At 38.9% G+C, this 26517-nt stretch overlaps 1 protein-coding gene across 3 annotated transcripts in view; it reads right to left on the reverse strand.

Moving 5' to 3' along the window:
- Positions 1-26517, reverse strand: part of IGF2R (insulin like growth factor 2 receptor) — a 57775-nt gene that overhangs the window by 5808 nt on the left and 25450 nt on the right. For all 3 annotated transcript variants that reach the window (XM_042017082.1, XM_042017081.1, XM_042017083.1), the window contains 27 exons: positions 24944-25121; positions 24252-24367; positions 23693-23855; positions 22900-23079; positions 21783-21884; positions 20849-20950; positions 20004-20178; positions 18539-18706; positions 17843-17986; positions 16402-16580; positions 15944-16031; positions 14266-14490; positions 13774-13904; positions 12993-13090; positions 12045-12181; positions 11247-11437; positions 10578-10704; positions 10086-10208; positions 8817-9079; positions 6985-7197; positions 5884-6033; positions 4694-4855; positions 3988-4189; positions 3434-3580; positions 3068-3302; positions 2002-2138; positions 889-1003 (listed from right to left, as the gene is read on the reverse strand). In XM_042017082.1, the coding sequence (XP_041873016.1) occupies positions 889-1003; positions 2002-2138; positions 3068-3302; positions 3434-3580; positions 3988-4189; positions 4694-4855; positions 5884-6033; positions 6985-7197; positions 8817-9079; positions 10086-10208; positions 10578-10704; positions 11247-11437; positions 12045-12181; positions 12993-13090; positions 13774-13904; positions 14266-14490; positions 15944-16031; positions 16402-16580; positions 17843-17986; positions 18539-18706; positions 20004-20178; positions 20849-20950; positions 21783-21884; positions 22900-23079; positions 23693-23855; positions 24252-24367; positions 24944-25121 (4251 nt within the window). The remainder of the gene's footprint in view (positions 1-888; positions 1004-2001; positions 2139-3067; positions 3303-3433; positions 3581-3987; positions 4190-4693; positions 4856-5883; positions 6034-6984; positions 7198-8816; positions 9080-10085; positions 10209-10577; positions 10705-11246; positions 11438-12044; positions 12182-12992; positions 13091-13773; positions 13905-14265; positions 14491-15943; positions 16032-16401; positions 16581-17842; positions 17987-18538; positions 18707-20003; positions 20179-20848; positions 20951-21782; positions 21885-22899; positions 23080-23692; positions 23856-24251; positions 24368-24943; positions 25122-26517) is intronic.

The following is a 26517-nucleotide window of genomic DNA, read 5'->3' on the forward strand; positions in this document are numbered from 1 at the left end:
GGACATCTTCTCTAGGGAGAAGGGGTCCCTCCTGGGCCAGCACAGCACAGCAGAGGGTCCCCAGTCATGTATCGTTGTCTCATTTGAACCATTCAGCTCCTTCTTGTATCCTCTGTCATTGGTATTAATGTTGTTACCGTTTCTTTTCTTATCTTATTTCTGTTTCAGTAAATTGGTCTTATCTCAACCCATGATATTTATCTTCTGTGCCTCCACTTCTCCTCTCCAGCCCTCGGAAGGGGAAAGGGGGAACAAGCAGCATATAGTTTCAGTGGGAGCACTGAATCAGAGAATATCATTCCTAAACCCTGACAGCTAGTCAAACTTTGCTGCCTAGTTCTTTGACTCACACAGAGCATTTTGTTCAGTTTTCCAATTCTACAAGCAATATGGAGTTAATATAGAGACTAAGAAAAAAGTCCTCAAGCTTTCTAAGTATTTGTGATCATGCATATATACCTCACTTTAGACAAATTCTGGTTAAATACACTGTATTGAGGCAGAAATAAACCATGCTTTAGTAGCTCACTTACCGACAGTAAATGTCCTTCAATAAACAGATTTTGAACAGAGTTAAGAGTGGTTGTACAATGACATTGGCTAGGCACATTGAAACAACAGCATCCAAGCCACTGTCAGATCTAATTTGAAATCAGAATGTTTAAGTTTTTTCCCAGAAATTTTAAGATAAATACAAAATACAATGTTTATGGAAATGAACAATTGCACAAACTCCAGAAGACCCCATGCCTCGCAAGTACAGACCATGGATCATTTTAAGGACTGTCCAACAGAGCAGACAGTCCCTGTCCTGAGATTTAAGGGTTTACTAGACAGGTACAAAGGAATTGGCCATGAAGATCAGTGGTGTGTAAATTTATTACTCACCTCTGCAGCATGGGCATGCCAACTGTTCTTGCACATTTCAGTTCTATAATTGTTCTTACTTTCTTATTTTTCCTACATTCTTGCCCACTGGAATAACTAATATACACTGTATCACCTAGAAGAAAAAAATGGTGATAAAAGGTTTTTGTAAGCAGCTGTCAGAAGTTTCCTTTGCTCATTCCCTAGACTTCCTTACTTCTAGCATTCTTTTCCCCTGCATAGACCATATATCAATTACAGTACTTCAGTAATTCGAGGCATTCACACTTGTGATCATTTAAAAATCACTCCTCAAACACTTTTGCCTTTACATTGTACCCTGTGTTCAGGTCCCCAGTATGGCCGTAACAAAAGTTTACATTTAAAGTATCATTTTTTTAAACATACAAATAAATGAAGATACCCATTTATAAAGGAACTCAGGCAATAAACACAGGCAATACATGTCACTGCTTTTGTAAATGGATGGAAAATTTCCCTGAGCACCAATTTGAAAAACATTCCTTAAACTAGAAGCTTGAATAAAGTTGACATTATTGGTTTGTATTTGTTTTCCTAAGAGTGAAGCCAGTTAATCATCCTTCACATGCTGCTTTAATTGAAGAAGTTAGTAGATGCAGAGTAAGTCTTTTCAAACTGGATGAACAAAAATTACTTCCCCTCTCACAATTATAGAATCACAGATTGGCTGAGGCTGAAAGGGACCCCTGGAGGTCGTCTGGTCCAAACTCCCTGCTCAAGTGGGGTCACTCGGAGCCAGCTGTCCAGGACTATGTCCAGACAGTCTCTGAATACCTCCAAGGTAGGGAACTCCACAACCTCTTTAGACAACCTGTGCCAGTGTTTGGATATCCTCACTGTAATAAAAGGGTCTCTTGATGTTCAGATAGGTAATTCATTTCTTACAGCTTTAATGACAACACTGTTTATTTGCTTCAATATTTTCTCATGGCTTAAGCATCACATTCTGTTTTCATTTTTAAACAGAAGATTCACTGATAAAAATATTTCAAAATAAAGGCTTCAGCATAATTTAAGAACTACTATAGCCAGGACATAAGATTTAATCCTTTAATCTCTAGCTCTCCACAGGAACAAAACAGAACTCTCTACCTGTCACATTCAGCTTCTGTGTATGAACAAGTCCAAGAACTTGAACATCTCCATTGTAGCTTTTCCTGCAAATACTGGCTCTTTCAGGGCAGCCTGTGGGTCCCTCGTGTACCCTCTGACAGAGGTTCACATAGTACCTATACAGAACATGGTAGACAAAACTTCTTTAAAATTCATTTAGGCTAAACTGAAGAAGTGATATGCAAACTTTAGAATCTTCATAGGAAGCTAGACAGGTTGCAAGAAACTAAATCTCCAATTAGCCGACAGAATAAAGCATGTACTGAGGTTTGGCAGATTACTTCTAACTGTCATTTTCAAGTAAAAGACCATGCAAAAAAAAAAATTGATCATTTACCAGATTAAGTCCAAACTAGAAATTGGAACAGAGTCAAGAAATATCCAAAAGTTTTTTCATTTATAAAGATTATAGTACTACCCTAAATTCAGCATCTCCTCGGAGCTATACAAGCTCAGATATGCTAGGGCAGAGAACTGCTAGCGAGGTGGTGAATGAAGTGTTTTGTTACCCCACAGTCTATCATAAGTTTAGAATTAGATGCTGTCATCCTTGCCAGTTCATTTCTATTTCCTCACTGGAGGAGGGAGGCTGGAGAGGTTGATGTCTTCCTGACATCCATATTTTCCACTATGCTAACACATCGAGAAATATGGGTAAAAAGTCCCGGTTAAACTTTAGACAACAACTTACACATTTGAGTCAAAAGAAAGCAACTAAGTAATTAAGCTTTTTCTTCAACACTATCAAGAATCAAAAAAAATAGCATTTAAACAACAAAATTACATTTTTAAGATAGAAGTTTAAATAGAAAGCTTTTAAGTAGCTTTTAGTTTAGACATATTCATCCTTTTAAAAGGGTTACCAATAGAGGGAAAGGGTGAGAATGAAGAATGTGATTACTCAGTCCCTTCAGATTTTTTATTTATATGAAGTGTTAAGCATTGACAGCTTTAAGACACTGAGCAGGGACCAAACAGAAATACTATGCCACATTACAACTGTACTGATAAGCAAGCTGCTCCCTCTGAGTTGCTCATTACTCACGAGTTCCCATTGTGGAAAAAGATCCATGATCCTGTCAGGGACGAGAGCATTCTCAAATCGTAAGTTCTGTGTTTTTGGACAAATTTGCACTCCATTTTCTTGGGAGGACAAACAGCCTGAGTCTTCCATTCAAATGTCACAGCACAACCAAGAGTCTCACTGAGAAGGTATGGGCTCCCAACACCAGCATTTTCATCACATGTAAAGATAATGGTAGATTCCTTTCTTGCAGTTGCTATAAGGGGAAAGGTTGGAAAAAAGAAAAAGTGTATTTTACATGAGGCTTTCAGGCATGTATGGATTTTAGTGCAGCTAAATCTCTGTGTTAGCTAAGACCCTTGTACATGAAGTATAGGAAGTACTTACTGCTACTACAGAATCCCCACTTTTCATCTCCCTGGTAGTTTTCAGTTGTAGCACACCACGGCCTGTTCTTCCCTTCTGTAATACATTCCTCATAGGTCTTCCCTTTGTACTTGAAGGGGAACACACAGAGCTCTCCCTTTTCAGTCACTGAGAAGGAAAGATACAATCTCTTAGCTACACACAATAGAACAGGAGGCGTATCTGCATTTGGAACCTTATTCAAAGCCTGTACTTCAATATATTTCTTCTTAAAGAAAGGTCAGTGACAGACAACAGAAATACTGAAACATTGAATTTAAACCCAATTGGAGAACTAGATGTAGCACACAGTTAGCTACAATCATCCCTGCAGAAAAGTTGCACTGTCTCTTCTAGGGAGATACTAATCTGCAAGATCAACATGTATGATGCTTGTGATTTAGCAAAATTACATGTTTCTTTTGCTATATGTAAAATCTATGTTGCTTCCTCCTGTCTCAACAAAACCTCATGTGTTAAGGGAAAAATATCCTGACAAGTTTTGAACATAAAGAATGGGTCTGCTCCGATCTCACCTGGAGGGCACCGATCACCTCCTGTATATTGCAAGATGACTTTTTCATCCTGGTGGCTGTAGTCCATTCTCATTTCCTTTAGGTTTCCAAAAGATGACACGCCACTTTTAGATGTCAGACACACTGCCCCATCTCTGCATTTTCCCTGGGGCAAGCCTACACTGCACACACCAACGTGGTAATTGTTGGACCCAGAAAATACCTGTGTAGAAAATCAGAACCATCACAGCAAGTCTAGAGTTAATACTTACAAAATCACACAAGTGCTTCATAAAACAAGTCTTAGGCAGCACTTGCATAATGCAGGAGGAGAAGATAACTAATTTTGCAAGTCTGGCCTTTCTTAATATGACAAAACTGCAGATAAAGCACACAGGACCACAGATAAAATCTGCTCAGCAGACCTGCTCTCTCATTCAAGACTCTATCAAAGGTGAAGATTTCTCATTCCTTTACCCATCACTGTGTCCATTAAATTTACTCTCAAAAATATTAAAATGTTTTACCCTCTAATATTATTTCCTCTGCCAGAAGCCAAACAAGTATTGATACTGACCACAGCACATTTCAGCCTTTTTTCACACCCCAGAATGCTTAAAAGAAACCCTTCCTGCAGTTTTAAAGTGTTCATAGCAATAGGGAATTATAAATAAATAAGTAAATAAAAAAACAAACAAATAAATGTCACACCACCAGAAGGCATTACCTCGAATGATCTTCCAGAAAGGCTGGTCAGGTTAAAAGTATAGCGTAGCTGTTCATCAATCACAGAGCAGCCTAAAGTTTTCACTTTATCAGGACACACAACTGGAGTTTCCCACTCAAACACAAAAGTGCAATCAACTTTCCTTATCATCTTCGGCTTACCCTGTTACCAAAGAACACGGGAAGACACATTTAATTTTTGGAGAATTTGTTGCTGTCTCTGCATTTCCCCCCCTCCCCAATAGTTAACCTCAGTTACTACCATGGCTAGACTTCACTGATTGTAGGACAAACACCATATTATAATCAGTACCTAAAAAACTTAAAAGGGAAGTGCATTCTACCTAGCTCCAGAAAACAATCAAGGTACACAAGCTTTCTTCTTAATTAGGGTTGAGATTTTGATGTTCAGCTCAGTTGCAAGCAGCAAAAGTGTGAGAGCTGTGCTTCTTGATGGCAGAGAGCATTAAGAAATTTCACTGAGTTAGGGTTTAAAGAGAATATTGTTTACTTTATCATGTTTTAAACTGAAGTATTAGTATGGTCTGTGTAATATTCAGAGCTGCCTCAAGTTTCAGCTCATGCCCTATGTTGACAGAAAATGGTTTCATGATCTTCAGCAAGCTCTAGTTTGACAAACATCATATCTAAGTGCTTCTCTACAGTTTGCTGAAGTATTAAAAAAATTCAAGAAGTGCTAGATTCACATCACCATGCAAACTCAATTTAGTGTTCAGGTGTTGACACAAAATAAAAACATAAGCAACTAAATGCAAATTTTTAAAGTTGTGTGTGATTATGGAAAACGTTACAGCATAGGGAGAACACTTCACAGTAATACCTGTACAGTTACACTGGTTCTTGTGTTAGCTTGAGGTACAAGTACAAACTTTAGGATCTAAACAAGGTGCAATACAGCATAAAGTTTAATGTCAGCGATAAGTTATCATTACATTACTTCCATGGAATCTGATCCTTGAAATCATTAGAACCTGTTACTCTCAAGCTTAAAGTTCAGGCAGTCAGTAAAATTTTGGCCAGTTAAGAATACAAATATGGTACTTCTTGAAACAAGTCCATCCATACATTCTAGAAACAAATCCTTGACTTAGTTTTAAACACAGCTAACACCGGTTACTACCCACTTTCCATTACACTCCAATATCAACATAACTTTAATGGATATCTCACCAGACTAGTTCCTTGGCTGCAGTGAAATACAATAACAGAAGTATAGTTCAATCTGTTGCTTATCTGACAAGGAGTAGTGCTGTTGTAAGTGATGTAAACTTCATTTGCTGCCTTATTGAACTGGGGAGGTTCAGTAACACGACCAATATCCTACACAAGCAAAAATGTTATTAGTAGAAGTACAGGACACATCTAGATTCCAGATCAGCCCAGAGATTAGATCAGCTCGGATTCATCTGTTTGGTTTACACAGGAGCACTACTATTGCTCTTTTGAAAACTGCATTCTATACTCAAAGAACAGCCATTACATTTCAATCCTAACAAAACACAAGTTGAGCAACTCAAAACAGATTTTGACAAAACTTGACAAAAGCCAGGGAGGTTCTGCATCTTAGAGGTAGATTCTTCTTTACATCAATGTGCCAAATTACCAACACATCACTTAAAAATAGCATTAAGAATGAAGTAAGGTCCCTAGATTAATATGGAAATTCATGGAAAACAATCTGAGCTTTTTATGTCTATCTTCTAGAGCTTGCAAACAAGTCCTCAAAAGCAAAAGCCTAGATCTTTAAGGTAGTAACACAGACAAGTTAATCAATCCTCTGTAACAGGCTCACTATTTATGCAGCTGTCAAGTTCTTCCATGAAAGATCTAAGTGCATTTTGAAGCATGCTAGGGTCTAGACTGCTCCAGTTGCAACAGGCTATCACAATATCAATTAAGCCACAGAATGGCTAAGACATTCTGCTTCCCAGTGTCCATATTTGGCACACAGCACTTTGGGCCACAGAATTTATTTTTCACTTCATGAAAAAAATTCTCTGTAGCAATTTTTCGTATTTATCACTGTATTGAATCTTCTGACATCCAAAAAAAATCAATGGGGTTCAGAATAGAATAGAAAAATAGAATAGAAAAATACTTCTTCATAGGGAAAAGCAATAAAAGGGAACTTTGCAGAGGAGATTTTAATTCTGCATTCCATTTCTTTAATCCATTGTCAAGCCTCTGGCTCAAACAGGGTCTCTACATAGGGATACTATATTAAGCTATTAGAGAAATGCACATTTCAGTGATTCCTGGCATGGTACTTACTATTGGCAATCCATTAACAGGAACCATGCAAACAGCTGCTCCAGGTGGGCAGCTGACATCTTTGATAGGATTGAGAGGCTCACAAATGTTGATGTAGAAGTCTGGAGAAACATCTGTACTATCTTCATCCACAAATGCCTCATAATACCCAGTGCGATGGATCAGAGGAGACAGGTCAATAAGGGAACTGCCATTCATTACTGAGCACTTCACCTACAAGAAGGTACATTTATTGCTCTTATTCTTTTACTACTTGCTTTGATTAATTGACAAACACCTTATCCTTCTTGGGGCCAGAAGCATGGCTCCATTCAAAAGTTTCAAATATAAGTAAAGCAGCATTCATCACAATTTTCGCTTGTCTACAGATACTAAACACCTACAAGCAACATATGAAAAACCTTAGTAATTTAAACATTCTTATGGAATGGAGTCCCTATCAGAACAATACCAAGACAAAGCTCTGGTACACATACTCCAGCAAATGTAGTCACTATGAGGTTTTAAGATCGGGCCCTGTCCCTTCCTCTCCTCATCTCCCACACATCACTGGACCACCTCCAACAAACAAGCTTGGTTATAACAATGTAAAGTTAGTGTACTGCAAGTTGATGGCTTGAGTACTAGATTTCCTCAGAACCAATTTCATACACTCTTAACATGCATAAACCTACTGACAGTCTATGTGGAATTTGAGAAATCTATTCTTGTTTAGATATTGGATAAGGAGCAACTAACAAAATTACCATTTAATTTAAGAACAAATAATCACTGTTGCTACCCAGATATCATCATACTGAAATAGCTTGGGTCACTGTGAAAAAAGTGATCAGAAGTGCACTAAGGATCACCACATGGAACTAACAGGCTAGAAAACACAGTGGGATTGGGTACTGTTGATTTCTATTGCAGCATGGTACACATTACTGAAGGGGAAACCAGAACTGTGTGTAGCTGAAAGAGGAGACATGTGAAAGTTCCTGCTGGGTAAAGAAAAACTGGAAGGTGTTTTCCTAAATGGAAGCCAGAGCTATTGTAGTAAAGAAACAGTGATGAGGAGGAAAAACAATTTATTGCAGGGAATGATGGTCACACTGGAGGTAATCAAAACAGCAAAAAGAATGATTAGGCAGATTCACAAAAAGAAATATTCAGGTATTAAGAAAGGATCTAAATTCATCCAATAGCTCATTTAGCCTTCTTCTATTCCTAGTGCTGCCTTTTAGTCCATGCACCCACCACTACTGGTCATTTTTAATTAGCTAAAATTAACTACAGACTATCTCAGAGCATTGTCTGGAGCACCAGTTCAACTAAACTGACCAAATGATGTTGTTACAGCATGTGTTGTACATCAGAAGCAGATTCTAAATTCATGCTATCGAAGTTTATCAGGTTTTGCACTGAGCAAACTGATCATGTACTTGCCTGGCCTCTAGTCACCTGCCTAGAAACAAAGACTATCCCCATGCACAGAGATGCTATCCATCCTCAAGCACTGAAGTACCTTAACCATCACTTCCCAACATGACACTCTATGGCTTCTATTTGAACTGTACAGAAAAGCAGCTAAGTAGGTTCCACAAAGGGGTTACTCTCAAGTGTTAGAAGTTTTAACTTGGCTCAACACAGAAACAGGAGTTTGTCAAGTATTGCTCATCCCTGTTGAAAATGTCAGTATGGAAAGCATACAAGAACTCCTGTATGAATTTGGCTTCTGTACTACAGGAAGAAACCTTTCCCCCAAAGAATTTAAAATATACTGCTATTATATCTAATCCCCCCCAGAAATTTTAAGTCCCACAAGTGTTTTCTGAAAAAGTGATTCTCACCTCTTCTTCACAAGCCAAGGAAGTATGCCAAGAGAAGTAACTACTGCATGTCTGCTTGTCAAAAGACACAAGAACAGGCCGGCTCTCATCTCCAGCTTCAGACTTGCATACAAAGCTAAAATAGCTTTTATGCCTCAGCACAGGGTCTGCAGGGCAAGGATCTCCATCTTCATAGACAAGCTTTAACACTTGATCTTCATAACTTAAAGTTTTACTCTGTTTTCCAGCATTAACTGGTTTTCGGCCACCTGTGATGCAGACAGCTAAAGTAAAGAGAGAAAAATAAAGAAAACAGATCAAGTCTGATGCAACTGCCCTGAAAAATTGCACCATACAACATAAGCAGCAGGAAACTTAAGATTTTAAGGTCACTTTAATTTTCCTAAGAAGAATAGGCTTTGCCACACTATCCAGAGTTGCCATTAAACTGAGCTGAACTGCACTGATACAAAGACCAAATGTTGCCTTTAATACTTCATCAACCAGCTGAATGTACTGCATCTATACATGCTTAAGCAACCGCAGAGCAGTGTTTGGTTATTGCTTCTCTGAAAACCAAGCAATTAACACAAAATGTCAGACAGATTTTATGTAATTTTATTAAGATGCCTATTAAAAACCAAATCAATCCAATATTTTCTTCTAACTACACAAAAATAATTTTCACAACGAGCAATATTCCTATTTTAGCATCTAAGATGCTTAAGTATTATTTCATATTCACTTTGACAGAAGAGCTAGTAATTCAACCTGCAATTAAGCAGCTTAAAAACCAGTTAATTAAGCAGAAAGTTGACTTCTACTGATGTTTCAGAAGCACCCACATCAGAACAGAAAGCTAGAAAGAAGACTGGCAAAGGTTTGAAGTGCAGACACAAAGCCCAGTGCGGATGCATTACAGTAATGCACCACCACAGAGCTCACTCTAGCTGGAAGATTGTAATGGCTCCATTTTCAGAGGATTAAAGATGTGCAATAGAAGCACCTACATTCCTGCCCTCATGTCCAAAAAATACCCATTCATTAGGAACTAAAGGGACAGGGACTTGAAGCGAGTCCATGCAAATGGTGTTTGGTAGAAATACATGGCCTCATTTCCTAAAACAGTTTTAGGTTCTTTTGCTAGTCATTACAGCCACACAGCTGTTCCCTTCACTCCTTCTGCATTTGAAGTAAAACATCACATTTTACCATAAACTTGAGCATAAGCATTTCTTTTGGTTACCCTATAGTCAATGATTACAGTACCAGAGAGGATAAGATGCTTACCAGCTCCATTAGCACATGAACTTTTAGCTTCAGCACAAACATTCAACTCAATTATTCTGTTGTGTGAATCACTGATGGTATAGCCAGACTCTCGCTTTAATGATGTCAAATCAAAGAGGTGGCCTATAGAGAGATCAGGGAACAGCTTAATCTCTTTCAGACTCAAAATCAAGACATTTCTTTGTATTATAAACTTTCGGGAACTTAATTCAGTAGAAAGGCTAACCGGACCCTTTTTGCCTGCTAGCTTAGAAAGGCAAACAGTTACTTACTCACATTAACAGAGGAAAAACTAGTTTTGAACTATAGACTATTTATGTTCCAAGGGATATTGCAGCACAAGATATTTCTGCTGTCAGTAAGCTTGTCAGTCACCCTCCAGAGGATGTGTCACACTGCCCTTTTCTAACAAAGTCCCTCAGGAACACAAACACAGTAGTGTTGCTTCCAGCAGCCTCTTCCACATATAAAATCCTGAGGCCTCCTCCTTACCTGTTGCAGGATTGGTTACCCGACAGTCATTTTGCACATTGCTTTTAAGAGGACATGCAGCAGCAGTGAACCATAAGAAGGTATATTCACAATCTTCAATGGCAGTTATAAGTTCTGGCTTTGATTCCTAAACACAGAACAGTGGAGAGAGTGACATCACTATAGAGTGATAGTGTTAAGATTCCATGCCAACAGGTTCATCCCTGCAGCCTGTAGCTGAGCTCAATTCAAGCACACCAGTCCTAGAAACCAACACATCATCATGGTCCAGTGAATTTATCCAAAGTCCGAGTATTTTACTGTGATTATTTCAAATACACAACAGTACAGAATCACTGTCAGGAGAAATAAAATTAATGAGAGGAGAGCTAAAGGTAGCCTAGGCCAACAGAAAATCCAAAAGGCGATTCAAATCTCATCAAATAGAAGAGTACTTAATGGCAAGGCATACAGATGCGCAAGCGTTAAGAACTACGCAGCCAAGAGCATTATTTACTAACTGAAACACTTCCCAACCTGCACTACATTCATCTTCAAGATGGAAGCAGATGATCTGACACTATTACAGATGACAAAATTTGTGCCAACAGACTACAAAATGACCTCTTAAAAATTGCTCAGCATCTAAAATACATGAACACAAAATCCCAGCAGAAGGAACCCACTTACAATTTTGCTTTCATCACACTTGAGGCGCAATACTGTTGTTTTCTTCCGAATTTTATCTGGACATTGATCTCCATTAATGTATTTCAGGACAGAAGTGACATTTTCCCAACGAGGACCATCAGCAACTTCCCCAAGACTAGTACATTTTGTACCCTCAATGAGGGAGGCAGCAGCATCAGAAGGGCAGGAACCTATACAAATAAACAAAAACTGCATTATCACTCCAAATGTTAGTAAGGTGTACTTGCCTGGAATAAAACTCCACCACTCGACTTTCAGGTATATTATGCCTTCTATGGATCTATCTCCAGGCCATTGTCCAAACCATACTCACTGGGGAGTATTTTCCCCAAAAATCACAACTAGCAGCAATTGTCTCACTTCACTTAAGGTCATGCAAAAAGTAGTGGCAGCTACCACAGTGGAAGTAGACTGCTACAGACTGGAAAGCTACAGTCTGGCCTTGCATTGCACAAAACATAGAGTCAATCAGAAGATGCCATAGAGAAATTCTGAACTGATTATTTTAATCTTTAAGAGCTACAGCATACTTTGGATAAGGACAGAAGAGCCAGAGTGACAAAGTTATCAAGAGAAGGTAAGAGCTGCTAGTGAATCTCACCCACTAAGATGGAAATCAGGCCCACAATCTACCTTTCCCTCTGGTGCTGAAACCACACCACTGTCTCCACGTACTTTCCTTTGTGATTTTTCTCACCCAGAACAGCCATCAGCAGTACTGTCCTACCACTTGCCTTCCCTAGCTATAGGAAGAATATATCTTTATTTTGCACTTACGTGTAGGACTATATGGTACTAAGGGCTTGCAGACATTAATATAGTATTTCTGGGTAGTAGCAGATACAGCAATTGCCTCCCAGTTCTCTCTATGTCGCGTCAGGGATGAAAAGTCATAGAAGTTTCCTTCGTCATCCCTGTACAAAAGATTAAAGGCATGTAAAATAATTAAGTGTTTTAAAGTTGCAATTCTTAAGTTACTACAGTAATTTTAACCTGATAACTCTAAGCAGGGAATTACGCTGGGAAAAGAAGTCTGCATTGAACTCAGTGCTCCCCAGAAACTTCAAATTCAGTAGAGAGATACATCACTGCACCAGCTATCCCCACGGAAACTGTCCACATGCAAACAGCTCTCAGCCCATGCAAGAGTAATTCCAACTTTTAATTCAAGCATGCTGGCTTTCAGTGCATGGCATGCACACACACAGTTACAGTGCACTGTTTCACCTTAGGGTAGTGACCTATAATGAGGCCAGATGTTCCAACTCTGGGCCAATTACTAGCCACATTTGATCCCACTAACGCAATCTTAATGAGCTAATACTTGGTTGTGACAGATTTAAACGACATTTTTCCTGAAGCATTCTTTGGTGGAAGTTTCAAACCGACAGTTGTAGTCTTACTCAAATTAGATATTGTTAAATAATAGCTAGACACTTCCAACAACCTAACATACTCAGCATTCAACCATCAATAAATACATACCAAACAGTACCCTTTTATTACTCTCCAGACGAACATCAAAGTATTTTTTTTTCCAATGAAATTAGTTTTCGGAAGCACAGGTTGCAAACGTTATTTAAAATATTATGCATTGGCATTGAATGCTACATTAGCTGGTCAAAACACAACAGCTAAAGGAGCAGTGGTGCACTGAATTGCAAGAAGGCTGTATTTGTCTCTCTCAACATACAGCTCCATTTTAGTTTTGTGGAAACAACTTACTTGTAGGAGCACTCAGTAGATTTAAGAGGTGGGCAAGCATACTGAGTATGCCATTCAAACATGTAGGTGCAGTCTGGAGTTTCCTTCAAAAATACAGGCTGAAAGAACACAAGACAAAAGTAATTTGCTTTCTCAATTAGACACATTGAAACTGAAATGTCTCAGTCATGCTACAGGAAGATTCAGGAACATACATATTATCTTAGAGCCACACTATGCCTCTGACCAGCTGAAAAGCATGGCTTCTCCCAAACCTGAGTTTATCCACGTGCGCACTTCTGATAAAAGGGTAGCCATTAGGAATTGTTGCCTCCCCCATGAAATAAGAAGAGGAAAAGTAATTCTAGACACCATTGTTTAAGAACAGGAAGAGATGCACAAATACAGACAGATACTAAAAGCAATTAACCAGCTTAGTCTGGCCATGTAATACCTGCTTTGCTGCACATTAAGCCTTCTACCTTTTATTTCTTACAAAGAAACAGCTGTTATTTACGGAAGAACATCCCTTCCTAACTTCTCCAAGAGCTTTGGTAATGATAGACGTCCCTTAAAGGAACAACATGCCCTGATTTTCCTGGGCAATGATAAAGGTACCATCCATAAATAGGAAATTCAAAACATTCTTCTTTTTTTTGTCCCCTACCAGGACCATTGAATCGCCTGTCTAACCTGTAAATGATCAGGCATGTTCATGTTCTTCACCCTACCCTTCCATACTTTAAAAAAAGAGGGCAACCCTGGAAGACAGTATGTACAGGAAGCATGTTTTGAAACTAACCTCAGATGTAGTCTTGTCACAATAGAATAATATGGCAGTTGATCTTTCATATATTTTATGACATTTTTCTCCACTGGTGTAATTAATCATTATTAAACCATTTTTGAAAGTCAGTTTGTCTGTACGTAAGCCTAGAAGCAAAGAGTTGAGAAAAGTCAACAGCTACAGTAAACACACAACTGCAGTAATGCCTCTGACAACAGGGTCACACAAACAGCAATAACATGCACAATTAAAGAACTGATAGACAGACTTCAATCTTCCTCTAAAACTTGCAATCTAGTTATTGAGTGACTACTCCAGTACAGTAAGGTTCAGCTCATTTGTAACTGAGTGTCAAGGTAACTACATGTATGACATTTTATCTGCACATTGAGCAGAAGCAGCGAGGTGCTTTAGCTCATTAGATGTACAAGATTAGCAAGAACCCTTCTTCTATTACACCCTGGCTAATCTTCCCGTTCCCTAGGTTTGTTTCAGTAAGTGCAGTACCTGCTACTTTTCTGAAAGTACTGTCCATCTTCTTTACTTGACAGGATGCAACACTGTGACCCTGTGCAACACTGTGACCCTCCACGCCGCAAGGTTGTGTTATTTCTCCACAAACTCTGAAGTAGTAGTCATACTCATCTGTGCTCACTTTTATGTCATCATTGGAAAGTGGCTTCAGGTTAAAAACGTGACCATACCTTGGATCTTTCACCTGGCAATCCTTTCCTTTAAAGAGAAGTTAAGAATTTAAAATACAACTTAGATCTACTAGCCTTGCCAAATACAGCGGGGATAATTAAGGCTTACTAAGACAAATAAGGCCACAAAAATGAGTAGCTACTTTAGTGCCTTAACACTGAAGAACCATCTTAGTTCAGCTAAGGAACTCATTTCATGAAGTCACCAATATCTAGAACTATGTGACTATGTATAAATGGCACATTTCTTTTATAACTGTCACTAAAGCAAGATGCAGAAGTCACACTGTAATTCAAAAACTACCTCAGAGTGGTCTCAAGTGCTTCCTTCAGCTGTGCTGAAGGTTAAGTACAGAATCAGAGACACTAAGTCCAGAACTTGCTTAATTATCTAGAAAGAACAGCAAGGTCACAAAATCAAAGCAAAAGGTGTCTGAGATGTCAGTCTTGTATCTTCTTTTAACAGCTCTGAAGTTTGCTGATTTAAGAAAATAATCGGTCATAGGAAATATTTACTCCAGCTAACAAATTTACAAAGATGTATATAAAAGAAGATTTAGGAAAATTCTTGTTTCATGAGTCTCGTTAGCTGATATATGTCAGTGACTTTGCTGTTGATCAACTCCTCAGTTTTAAAGTGACTCTTTACTAAATATTCTGCAGCTTTTTAAAAAAAATCATCAGATTGTATCACATGAACATTATGCTCTTCTCAATCATACAAGTTGGTAACAAGCTAAAGACATCAGTTTCCCTCCCTTCAAAACCACAATTCAGTCACCAGTGTCCTGCACAGTAATTATGTGCTACAGAGCAGTAGTTTGTGAACATTCCTCATGCCACGTGAGATCACTGGCAGTTTCAATAATGTCTAGGACTGTTGCGATAGATCCTTTACAGGAAGTCCAGATGTTTTATAAGGAATTATCTACAAGCTGCAAAAAAAAGCCTGCAAAGGCAAAGAAGATGCCTACACACTTAACCTTCCATCTAAGAGATGATAATCAAGTACCAGAACTAGAACTTGTGATTCCTTGTTGTACATCCTGGAGTCAAATGCAAACCGAGACACTCTCACTGGTCTCTCCCCCATTGTTTAACAAGGGCCAAGTTTAAAGCCTTGCTTCCAGTCTACAGTGAGGGACAAGGGAATGACTTGCCAGGCATAGAATCAACTCTGTTCTCATGAAACCTGATGCTTTAATATTTACTAGCAAGTCTGTCTGTGATTTAATAAGGTAGTACAATGCTTTCTTAAACCAGCATTATTATACTACCTTCTTTCCCTAGATAGGCAAGTACATTTGCCTGTCATCGTTAGATAGGATTTGTAGTTAGTTTAAAGCTCAGAACAGGCATCCCTCCACAAGCCAACACTTTTTACAGAAAGATTCACAGGGCAAGAAACCAACATAGCTTCCTAAGTATTTACTACTTGTACAGTTTGATTGAGAATTTAAAGCTCAACTAACTACACTTACCTTCTGCTTTGTGAACAGGACATGCTGCCAAGGTCCTCCAAACAAAGACAAATTCACAGTCAGTCTCTTGCTCCAACACTGGTGATCCCTGCAGAAAAGAGCCATATGAAGGAGGCTTACTACAAGTAAGCCTTACTTACACTGCAAGTCTCAAAACATACATGCATGGCTTTTTTTTTTACTGCAGTTTCACAGTCTAAGATCTCCACTATCAAATTCCAGTACTCATGTTCAGCAAAGAGCTGCTTTTGGTGGCTCACAGGATTCTGATAGTTCACTGTTGTGTTCTACAGGTTCAGTAAGGCAGACAGAGCTTTATTAAGAAGAGACAAGGAAAAACTTGGTATGTAAGTTTTTACTTTTTAGAACCAGTCTCTCCATTTTAAGAGGAGCAAGCACGGTCTATTCTGTTACCAGCACTAAAATTCTCATTAACAACAAGTAGAACAGAAAATTACCGTTGTTTGATCACACTGGAAGATTATACGTGTAGAGTAATGCTGATTCTCTTTGCATGTGTCACCATTCAAGTAGATAATGCTTAATGACCCATCGGTAGCAGCCTGGGGGTTTATCTGAATGACTCCAAGGTTCTTGCTTTTATCGGCGTATTTCACACAAGATCCTATGGCACCACCTACAGGAAAAGAACTGGATTTTAGCTCAAAGCTTTGACAACCAGAGTTAAATTTATTGTAAAATAATATAACAGGGTAGCTTAAGAGAGCTTTGAAGTAAACTGTCTCAAACTCCTGAAGCAGAACACAACACACACATATTCATAAATACAGATCGAGACATTGTGTACCTAAAGCCTTTGAGGAATAGAACAAGTTACTGTCCTGCAAACACTGAAATCTTTCAAACTCCACTGATTTATCTGGTTCCACAGACTTGTAAAAGACTACAGTAGTGTTAAATACATTGAACTGGCTAGAAATGCAGTAAGACAGGGTATAAGCTTCTCATTCTGGCCTCATTCAGTTAGGAGACTTCAACAAAACTTGACTTTCTGTACTAGTTTCAGCTGGGTAGAGTTAATTTTCTTCACAGTGGTGAGTATGGGGCTGTGTTTTGGATTTGTGCTGAACACAGTGCTGATAACAGAGATGTTTTTCTTACTGCTGAGCAGGGCTTACACAGAGCCAAGGCCTTTTCTGCTTTCATACTGCCACACTGGCAAGGGGGTGGGGGTGCACAGGAGGCTGGGAGGAGACATAGACAGGACAGGTGACCCAAACTGACCAAAGGGATATTCCAGACCATATGATATCATGTTTAGTATATAGAGTGGGGGGAAGAAAAAGGAAGGGGGGACCATTTGGAATAATGGTGTTTGTCTTCCCAAGTGACTGTTACACATGATGCAGCCCTGTCCTCCTGGACATGGCTGAACACCTGCCTGCCCATGGGAAGCAGGGAATTAATGCCTTGTTTTGCTTTGCTTGTACACACAGCTTATGTTTTGCCCATTAAACTGTCTTCACCTGAAACTGCTCACTTTCACCCTTTCTGATTTTCTCCCCGATCCTACGAGTGAGGAAGTGAGCAAGCAGCTGCATGGGGCTTGATTGCTGGCTGGGGTTAAACTATGACACTTTCCTATCTTCTTTAAAAAATAATAATAAAATCACAGAACCCAGCAATACTGCCCTCCATGCAATTTTCCCAAATGCACTCACATACATCTCAATGCGAGAATCCTGATAAGCATTAAGACTGCTCTCAGTTTGCAAAAGTTTATTAATACTCCTGACACATGTCACCCAGGTCTAAGCTATTTCCATGATTAAATAGACAGAGTCAATAAACCCTACTAAAATACGCAGGAACATCATTTTGACTATAACGTCTTGCATCAGAAGCCACAAGTCAAGAAGTGCTTGCCACTTGGCTTACCAGGACATCCAGTCACATAGGGCAAGGGCTTGCAGACATTCAAGAAAAACGTTCGCTTTTTTGCTTCCTTTGAAGTGTCTATAGCAACCCATGGCTCACCCACTTTGCTCAAGTCACTTAAGTCATACTCATTGCCAGCAGCATCTGGAAGAAATACAGTAAACTGAGAGAACTTACAGCAGAACTGGGTTTGAAATGATACCGGTTTCACTGACAAGCATACAATTCAAAATAATTTTCAGAATCCCATTAGATACATATTATGAGAATGTACTGTTGCCACCAGAACATCACTATGCCAAATGCAGATCATACTTCCCCTGACAGTTACTTCCCAAATGTAACTTCTCCACAATTCACAGGTGCATTTTTACAGATGTCAATACTAAATTAACTCATTTGCTTCAGAGTTGGGCTGAAGCAGCATCAGTCACAATAAGGATTATTTAGTTTTCAAAGTAATTATCAGCTTTCTTGTGTATACCACAACATTTTAAATTAGCTTCTTTCCCTGTTTGTGTAAGTTAAACCTGCTTCAATTTGCCTCCTCTCCTACCCTACAACTTCTATAAAGATTTTAAGTCTTACAAATGTCTTCACAATAGGTATTCTTAAAGCCCTCCACTGACCAGAAGTTTGCTGTTCAGTTAGTCCTTCCAACACAGGACAGAGCCCACTCAAATTCCAGGTACTTACCTGTAACCTGACAATCTACAGGAGCAGGAGCACAAGCAAGAGCTGTGTGAAACTCAAAAAAAGTATCATGGACATCCAGCACTGTGTTTATCTCCTCACGCACAAACTTAAGCTCTCCAGGATATGAATCATTACAAATGAAAGTCACTCTGAACATGTCTGATGTTCCTGTAAAACAAACATTTATCTGCTGATAGTTCTGTTCGGAACATCTGAATTTAAGTTCGAACTAATACATGACATCACAATTTTCTAACAGTTTCTTATTACTAGCTGCTTCAAGGATAACACTACCTTACTCCTTATGGGTCTTAGCTATAAATATGCAAACATTCTTTAGAAAGCTATGAAAAATTGCCTAGGAGCCCCAACTACCTCTACAAATAAGAGACCAAAATGCCTTGACACATTTCAAGAACATAATTACCTTCACTGACCTGTGTTCCCTATGTTCTTTGACATATATGAAGAAACACAAAAGCTTTAAATTACTGCTTTTAAATTACATCACACGAAGTTCTGGGTTTGGGGGTTTTGTTTGTTTGTAAGAAGTTCAGTGTAATGACTACAGAAGAAATAATACTGATCCTATCAAAGCACTATATTTTAAGCTCTGTTTAGTTCTCAAGAAGTGACAGAATTATGTAAGGGAGTATTATGTGTCATCAAAATGCTTAGTAGTGTTATAAAAACTGTAGAACCTCTCAAAGCAAAATACGTAAGAGCTCAATCATTGCTACATATTATGTACAAAAATGTCACAACTGAGAAAATAAGAGATATCACCCCAGCAATTTGTACAGAGGACAAGCACACAGAAGCATCTGAGGGTCCTGAATTCAAAACCCAGTTTTCCCAAAGTCTTTTATTGCTAAAATGTCATATTCCTTTCTATGAAGCTCAGTTTCAGTATAATTGGAGAACATGTAATATCAAAAAACTAGATACACATTTTTCATTCATTTTATCTGCAAAAGAGACTTAAATTAATCAAGTAGGTGTACATGAAGTATTAGAGCACTAATTCAAAAAATTCCATACAGGAGAGTATAAGCTTACTGAAAACTGACCTTTCAGATATGAAACAACTTTAGAGAGCACTATCCATGAAACTGAAGATAAAAGCTATTACTTCACTTAGAAAAAGAGCCAGAGTTAATTTTATTTGACTATCCATTTCTCTATGCAAGGACCACTATTTTTCATCTGCTAAGGAAAAAGCCCTATACTGTATTGAGTCACTTTCCTAGAGTTTTGAAATGCACATGTATTACTGAAAACTGAGCCTTTACCATTCTGTGTAGCTTTTTTTCTTCCTGAAATTTCCATATGAGCCAGTTTGTTTAAGTAATTAATACCAAGCCAAACAGACTTCAGTACATGAACAAAAGAAAGAATGAAGACCAGTCACACTAAGTTTTTACAATACAAGCATCCATTTCCACTGCGTATTTCCGGAACTCACCTGATTCCACATGAAGAGGACCTCTGTAGGTAAGAGTGAGAAACCCTTCACTGGATAGAGAGAGGGTTTTGTCCAATTCCACCCGCCTCACAGGTGTCAGATTTTCTCTTTCACACCCAGCAGCTGTTTTGCCATTGATTTTACCACAATATGGCAAGTGTCCACAAATGTTTAGCTAGAAGGTTTGAAAACATGTAGATATACAGAATATTAACTGCATCAGAAAAACAAGGTCCACGTAGCCATTTCTACATCAGTAAAACTCCCTTGCCAAGAACTATTTCAAACAACACGGTTGTCTTACAGTCTGGAAACGACAGACATTTCAACTATAATACAGTAACAGTATCCTCAATCTTCAGATTACAGGGTCCACAAATTCTCCCCACTAGAAGTACAGGGTGTGGTTCAGCAAGTTCATTCTTGGCCTAAGATACCACTACAGTTTTATCTGTGACAGCCTAGGACTACTGACACATGCAGATTACATTAAAAACACTGATATGGACAGATTAATCCCTTTCTAGGCTTTCCCTGTCGATTTCTTCAGAATCAGCAGGTAAATTGGTAGTACACAACAGAGTCCATAAGGGGAAAATCATCTCAGAAAGGTAGCCTCAAAAGTGTGGCAACCTTATGTTCACCAAGAACCAGAAGTTTAACGCTTTTAAGACCATCTCAGATGAATGAAGTTATCTTTCATTCCTTCTCTCAATCACAGTGCTTTCCTGCCAACTCATATTTCCTAAGAGGACTGAGTGAAAGCTCCACTAGATCATTAAGCAAGACAAAAAAATGCAACAACAGCGCTCATAAACAACAGACTGCACAGTCGAAATCCTTACCGAGAAATTCTTCCCATTACCAGTAGCCGAATAGCCCTCATCAGAAGCCAATGGCTGCAGGTTGAACAGAAAGCCAGTGTTTGGATCTCGCACAGAGCAGGACTGGAAAAAAAAATTACAACAGAATTACTTTCTCCTTCTGCATTTCTTCTGTTTAGGTTTTACCTCTAACTTGTTTCAAGAACCAAAGTAGTGATTTAGACATATTCCTAGCCTGCATACCAGAACACCAGAATACAGCTCTGGCAGTAGCTTCATTCAATTCTTTTGTACATTTATTCAATTATTTTTGTTCACTGACATCAGCCACACCAACATATCAAAGTGGAATTTAACAGATGGCATCCATCATTTATTAGTAAGAGCAAGGAAATTTTAACTGAGGGCTGTCTTCACACTTATGTGTTGAGACCTGTAAAGTAGAAGCAACTGAGTAGATTTCACAGAATATTTTGCACTGGAAGGGACCCTCAAGGATCACTAAGTCCAACTCTTTAATGTATGGCTCGTATGGGGATCGAACAGGGATCAAACCCTCAACCTTGGTGTTATTAGCACCGTGCTCCAACCGAGCTAATCTGAGGGTTTAGTGTGAAAAAAGAAAAGTCTCATTTGATGATCTGCACAAAACAAGGACAATACATATCCTTACATATAAACTCAGTTTTACAAGCAACGTAGCAAGGGAATGAAACATCCAATTACAAGAGCAAGTAAACTGTTCTCAAGAGAAATCACCTGGTCAGAAATTAGACATTTCAGAAACACTTCAAAAATAAAGCAATAAGATATCACATGACTCCATCATGATCAACTTAAGATTTCACTTTAGTTAGTTATCTTCAAGAGCCATTTAAACACAGCAACCAAGAGTGCTAGAAAAAAAAAATAGTACATTGGGACTACAAATACAATTTACATTCTCCTTTCTCACCTGAGAATCATCTTTTGTTTCCTTGATTGGGCAAGCAGCCTCAGTTTCCCATAAGAAAGTGGCCACACAATCCAGAATAGCTATAAACCGTGGGCTGCTACTCTGGAAACAGATTGCAGAGGAAGACCAGAATAAGTGTAATAGCTATCACTTTCTCATGTTTGAGATTCCACCTTGCAAGAAACTGTCAGGTTCTTCTAAAAGATTTCACTACAAAGGCATACAATTCTCACCCAAATTCCCTCTCCCCGATTAACCTTGAAGGTCATCATCGAAAATTTTGTCTAGTTAAACACTTACCATGTCACCAAGCATTAGCCAAGAACTGAATCTGACATCCAAATACCCAGATTAAATTCGATATTTAATCTAGACATGTGTAACTAGATCTTGTCTCAGTCTAAGCTTTGAAGAGTTTTGGGGTATAATACATAGTCCATAATTAAAAAAAAAAAAAAAAAGCAAAAGTAAAGCAACATAAGCCTGTTAGGTGAGGTACCAAGATAACAGGAATATTAATTATATACACTTCATGTCAGTTTTCAGACAAAAGCAAAGCAGTTCATGTCTGCAGTTCATAACTGCTCCATGTCACAGATTTTTCACCACACCTCTTAGGCTAAAGAACATGTGGGTGATGAGAGTAAGACCTGCAGATTCACAAAACCAAGCAAGCTTAAGTCTAACAATCCCCTCAGTCTAAACTTCAATATGTGGAGTTCTATCACTGAAAACTCTACAGATTTAAGAATTCTAGAACTAATAATCTAAGGAGGATGCAGAACCTAAGCCTGAAGATACACTTTACAATATTCTTCCTCTTAAGAGGGTCCATAATGTTTGCAGTTTTAAGTCCTCATGTATTTTTCATGCTAATTGGACCAGTCTGAAATAGTATTGTCCATCAAAGCTGTTAGTTTTTATCTAGTTCTTATTTATGTAAAATACTGAGACATGTGCTTCTCTATCATCTAAATCAGCTTTGTTTTTATATCTCTGTTTTAACACCTCAAGAAGTCTGCCTTGTCACAAATCTGCTATACACTACACGTCTTCATGTGGTTTCATGAAAAACCTACTATGATGAAATAACAACTGGAAGATCATTTGTCCTTACAAGAGTGCCCCTGGAACAGACAAAGTGGATGGTGGTGGTATAAGTAGTTGTCTTTCCATCAGCATTGATGCACACAGAGCCGTTTGCATAGGTTAGAGAAACATGTCCAGGTCTTTCAATTACTAGTTCTTTGCTGGCAACACCAAGATTACTAATAGAAGTGACTTCAGAATAAGAAGCCTAGAAATAAAGAAAAGCATGTCAGCAACATTTAAAAAAATAGATACAACCAAAAAGAAAATAACCTGTATACAAGAGTATTGTAGTAGGTATCTTGAGAGTTTTGAAGGTAACAAAGGTATAGAGATATCTCTACATTTCTCTCCCATTCTGTTTCACATATGTAACAGACAACCTCCACAACCAGGATGGGGGGGGGCAACAAAGAATCTTAAAACAAATTTTTTCCACAGCTGATTCTAAAACACGCTAGAGGCAGGACAAAATATCCAGGATGACAGCCTGTTCCTAAAGAAATGTGTATTCCTAGCAGTCTCTGAGACTCCAGCAACTCATACAGAAGAGATGCAGTCTGTCTGTCTTTGAAACACAGGGCAAAAAATCATGACTGTCAAACATGACATTGGTACACTTGTAAAAATTAAAGCTTTGGTCTCTGAAGAGGTGAACAGGAGGTCTATCATTCTGCTATGGATATGCAACGGTATGGGTACACAGACTATTCCTTTGCACATGGAGTCAGAATTCACAAGGGTGTCTTAATCTCACTTGTGTCTGTTTCAATCTCACTTGTGGCAAACCAGCTCTGAGCTGGGATGTAAAGGGTACTCACAGAAACAAGCCTGTATTCCATCTGACAGACAGATGCTCGCCGGTCACATCCTGGGACAGCAATCAGGGGTCGACAGACATTTATGTAGTACTTCTTGCGCTCACTTGGTCTTGAATTATCCATGGCATACCAGTTTTCACCTCTTTTCTCAGATTTTGCTAATCTGAGCAGAAAGAGAAGTTCTACTCTAAGAACACACATTCCTCATAGATTCTCTCTACCCTTCTCAATCTCAAGAAACAGAGCAACCTGAAGGCATTCCAGAGTAACTTTTCCCCCTCATTTTTAAGTGCTACAATTAAGAAAGAATACTCCTGGGACACAGAGCACAGTTGACAAGGTAGTAAGTTTTTATAAGCAAAACCATCCCAAAAAGTCAGTTTACATCCTAGGAGGCAATTCAACATACTAGAGGGATTTCAACACACTTGCAGTCAAGACTGTTACAACAGGTGAAGCTTCTGGTGCTGTCTACACAGGAAACCAACTTCAGCCAGAACTATCAGCCAGAACACCAAACTAGAATAGCTAAGTTACACTGCATGTGTCACTTTCCTACCTTGACAAGTCATACTGGTCCATGGTGTTGCGATCAGTCACAACACATTCCAGTGGAATTTCTGGACAAGCATGTTCAGTGTACCACCTGAAGTTGTAGGTATAGCTATCTTCTTTCTACAAATGAGCAGAATAGGTCAGAGAGGGTTTCCACACAGATGACTTTGCGACTCATAGCTACTCCATTATATGTCAAGCTTGCCATCTCCCCTTGGTTTTGGGATATACTTTCTCAGACTGATTTGTGTTGGTCTGTTCTGTTATAGATCTTGTCATTCCCTGTGTCATCAAAAATGCTCTTGCCAAAAAAATCTGCTCTGGTTCTGTTAAACTGCTCTCTGCTATGTTACAGGACACACAGTCCTACCGTTTGTTACTTCTCAGCCAGTTTGGCTTTTTCCCAGCTAGAAATAAAAGACAATCAAAAGCACTAATAATTACACGGCCCAGGGACTAGAGGAGAGTGAGGTAAGAATCTGAATCCAGGTAAACAGCTTAGTGTTCACTGGCCAAGGTAAGCTTTATGGCTACAACAAGAGTTAAATAGACCAAGAGAAATAACTATTTCTTTTAGTCTGCTTTATAGGTACTGGATATTTCCACACATAACACTCTGCTTGTACTGACCTAGTGGTTATTCTTGTCAGTATTTTAGGATGGAGACCCTTGCTTTCTTCATACAGAACTTCTTACCTGATATTCAGGCTGACCTATTCCAGCATCACGGTCACACAGGAAAGTTATAAGGGTAGATCGCTGTATTTTATTCTCATTGTTGTATGCTGTACCATTTTTGTAGGTCAACTGAATCAGGCCATCATAATATGAAAGTTTGGAACTGGGCAGTCCAAGACTCCAAGACTGATCCTTACTAGAAAAGAAGAAGTGAGTTTTGAGAGTGAACAGAATGCAAAATTAATTGTCTCTAAGAGAAGTCTTACAAATAGTAACCACACAAGTAAGTTTATACAAGACACCACAGCAAGATATAATAAAATAAGGTTGATTAGACCTCTGTGAGCTGGGATAAAAAGAATGCTGCCAAAAGGAAACTTAAAACATGAACAGAAAAAGGAAAGGAAGTTACATATTGCTTAGATATCTAGAAAACTTTAAAACTCCCTTCTCTAAAAGAGTGACAATACCATCAAGTTCTCATTCTCCAAGGCAGAAGTCAAACTGCAGACACCCTCAACTGCAGACACCCTCAACTTGGGGTCAAACTGGCCTCATCCAATTATATATGGGCAGTGAAGACCTAGCACTGCACAACAGCTCTTTGCTAGGTATCAGCTTTGGTTCAGGAGTGTTTCTTCACTCTGACTTAACACTGACTCTATCAGACCTAGCTTGACCATTTTCCCCTGAAGAACATTTTAAGGGTCTGCAGTGAACTCTCCTTGGCTGGAAGTAACTCAGATAGAGCCAGCTAATATACAGCTGCAAGTGTTTGCCCTGTACCCCATCTCTGACCTGCAACCTGAAATGCAGAGATACTACCTCAGACATAGTTTGTAGGAAGCAAAAGCAATGATGCTGTCGGAGTAGCAGTACACACCGGGACCATGCCTGCGCAGCACATTTAGTAATGGAGATCATAAAATTGTTAAGGTTGGAAAAGACCTCCCAAATCATCAAGTCCAATCACCATCAACTTAGCACCACCACCAAATCTTTACCACTAAACCATGTCCCCAAGTCCATATCCACACATTTTTTGAACATTTCCAGGGATGGCAATTCCACCACTTCCTTGGGCAGCCTGTTGCAATGCTTGACAACCCTTCCCATGAAGAAATTTTTCCTAGTATCTAATCTAAACCTCCACTGGCACAACCTGAGCCCATATGGTGCAACACCTAAACTCTGGGCTTCACCTCTGCCTAAGGCAGCCACTGCTCATCCCAAGGGCAGCAAGCTCACATTCTTTAGGCCAGCTCCTGGAATACAGCTGACTCCCAATCTCTGGATTGTAGGTTGCCTTAATACAGCTGCAGTAGTTAATCTAGAGTTTACAGTGCCTTTGGATAACAAAAGGGAGAGCAATGGGCACATCCCATCCCACAAGTTAGCTGTAAGTAAGATTACATGTATGTGCATTTGGCTTGAAACAGCTAGCAGTGTAATTACTGCAAATTATATGCAAATTACCTGAGTCTACTACAGGTAGCCCAGTAATTACTTTACATGCAAATTGTTCATTGTTGCACACAGACAACAACACATCACGCAACGAGAGATCTCTTAGAGACAACAGAATTAGTTAC

The sequence above is a fragment of the Corvus kubaryi genome, unplaced genomic scaffold (assembly GCF_017639235.1).
Source record: "Corvus kubaryi isolate FWS band 111438036 unplaced genomic scaffold, C.kubaryi_AGA036_p1.0 split3-73, whole genome shotgun sequence".
Taxonomy (NCBI): Eukaryota; Metazoa; Chordata; class Aves; order Passeriformes; family Corvidae; genus Corvus; species Corvus kubaryi.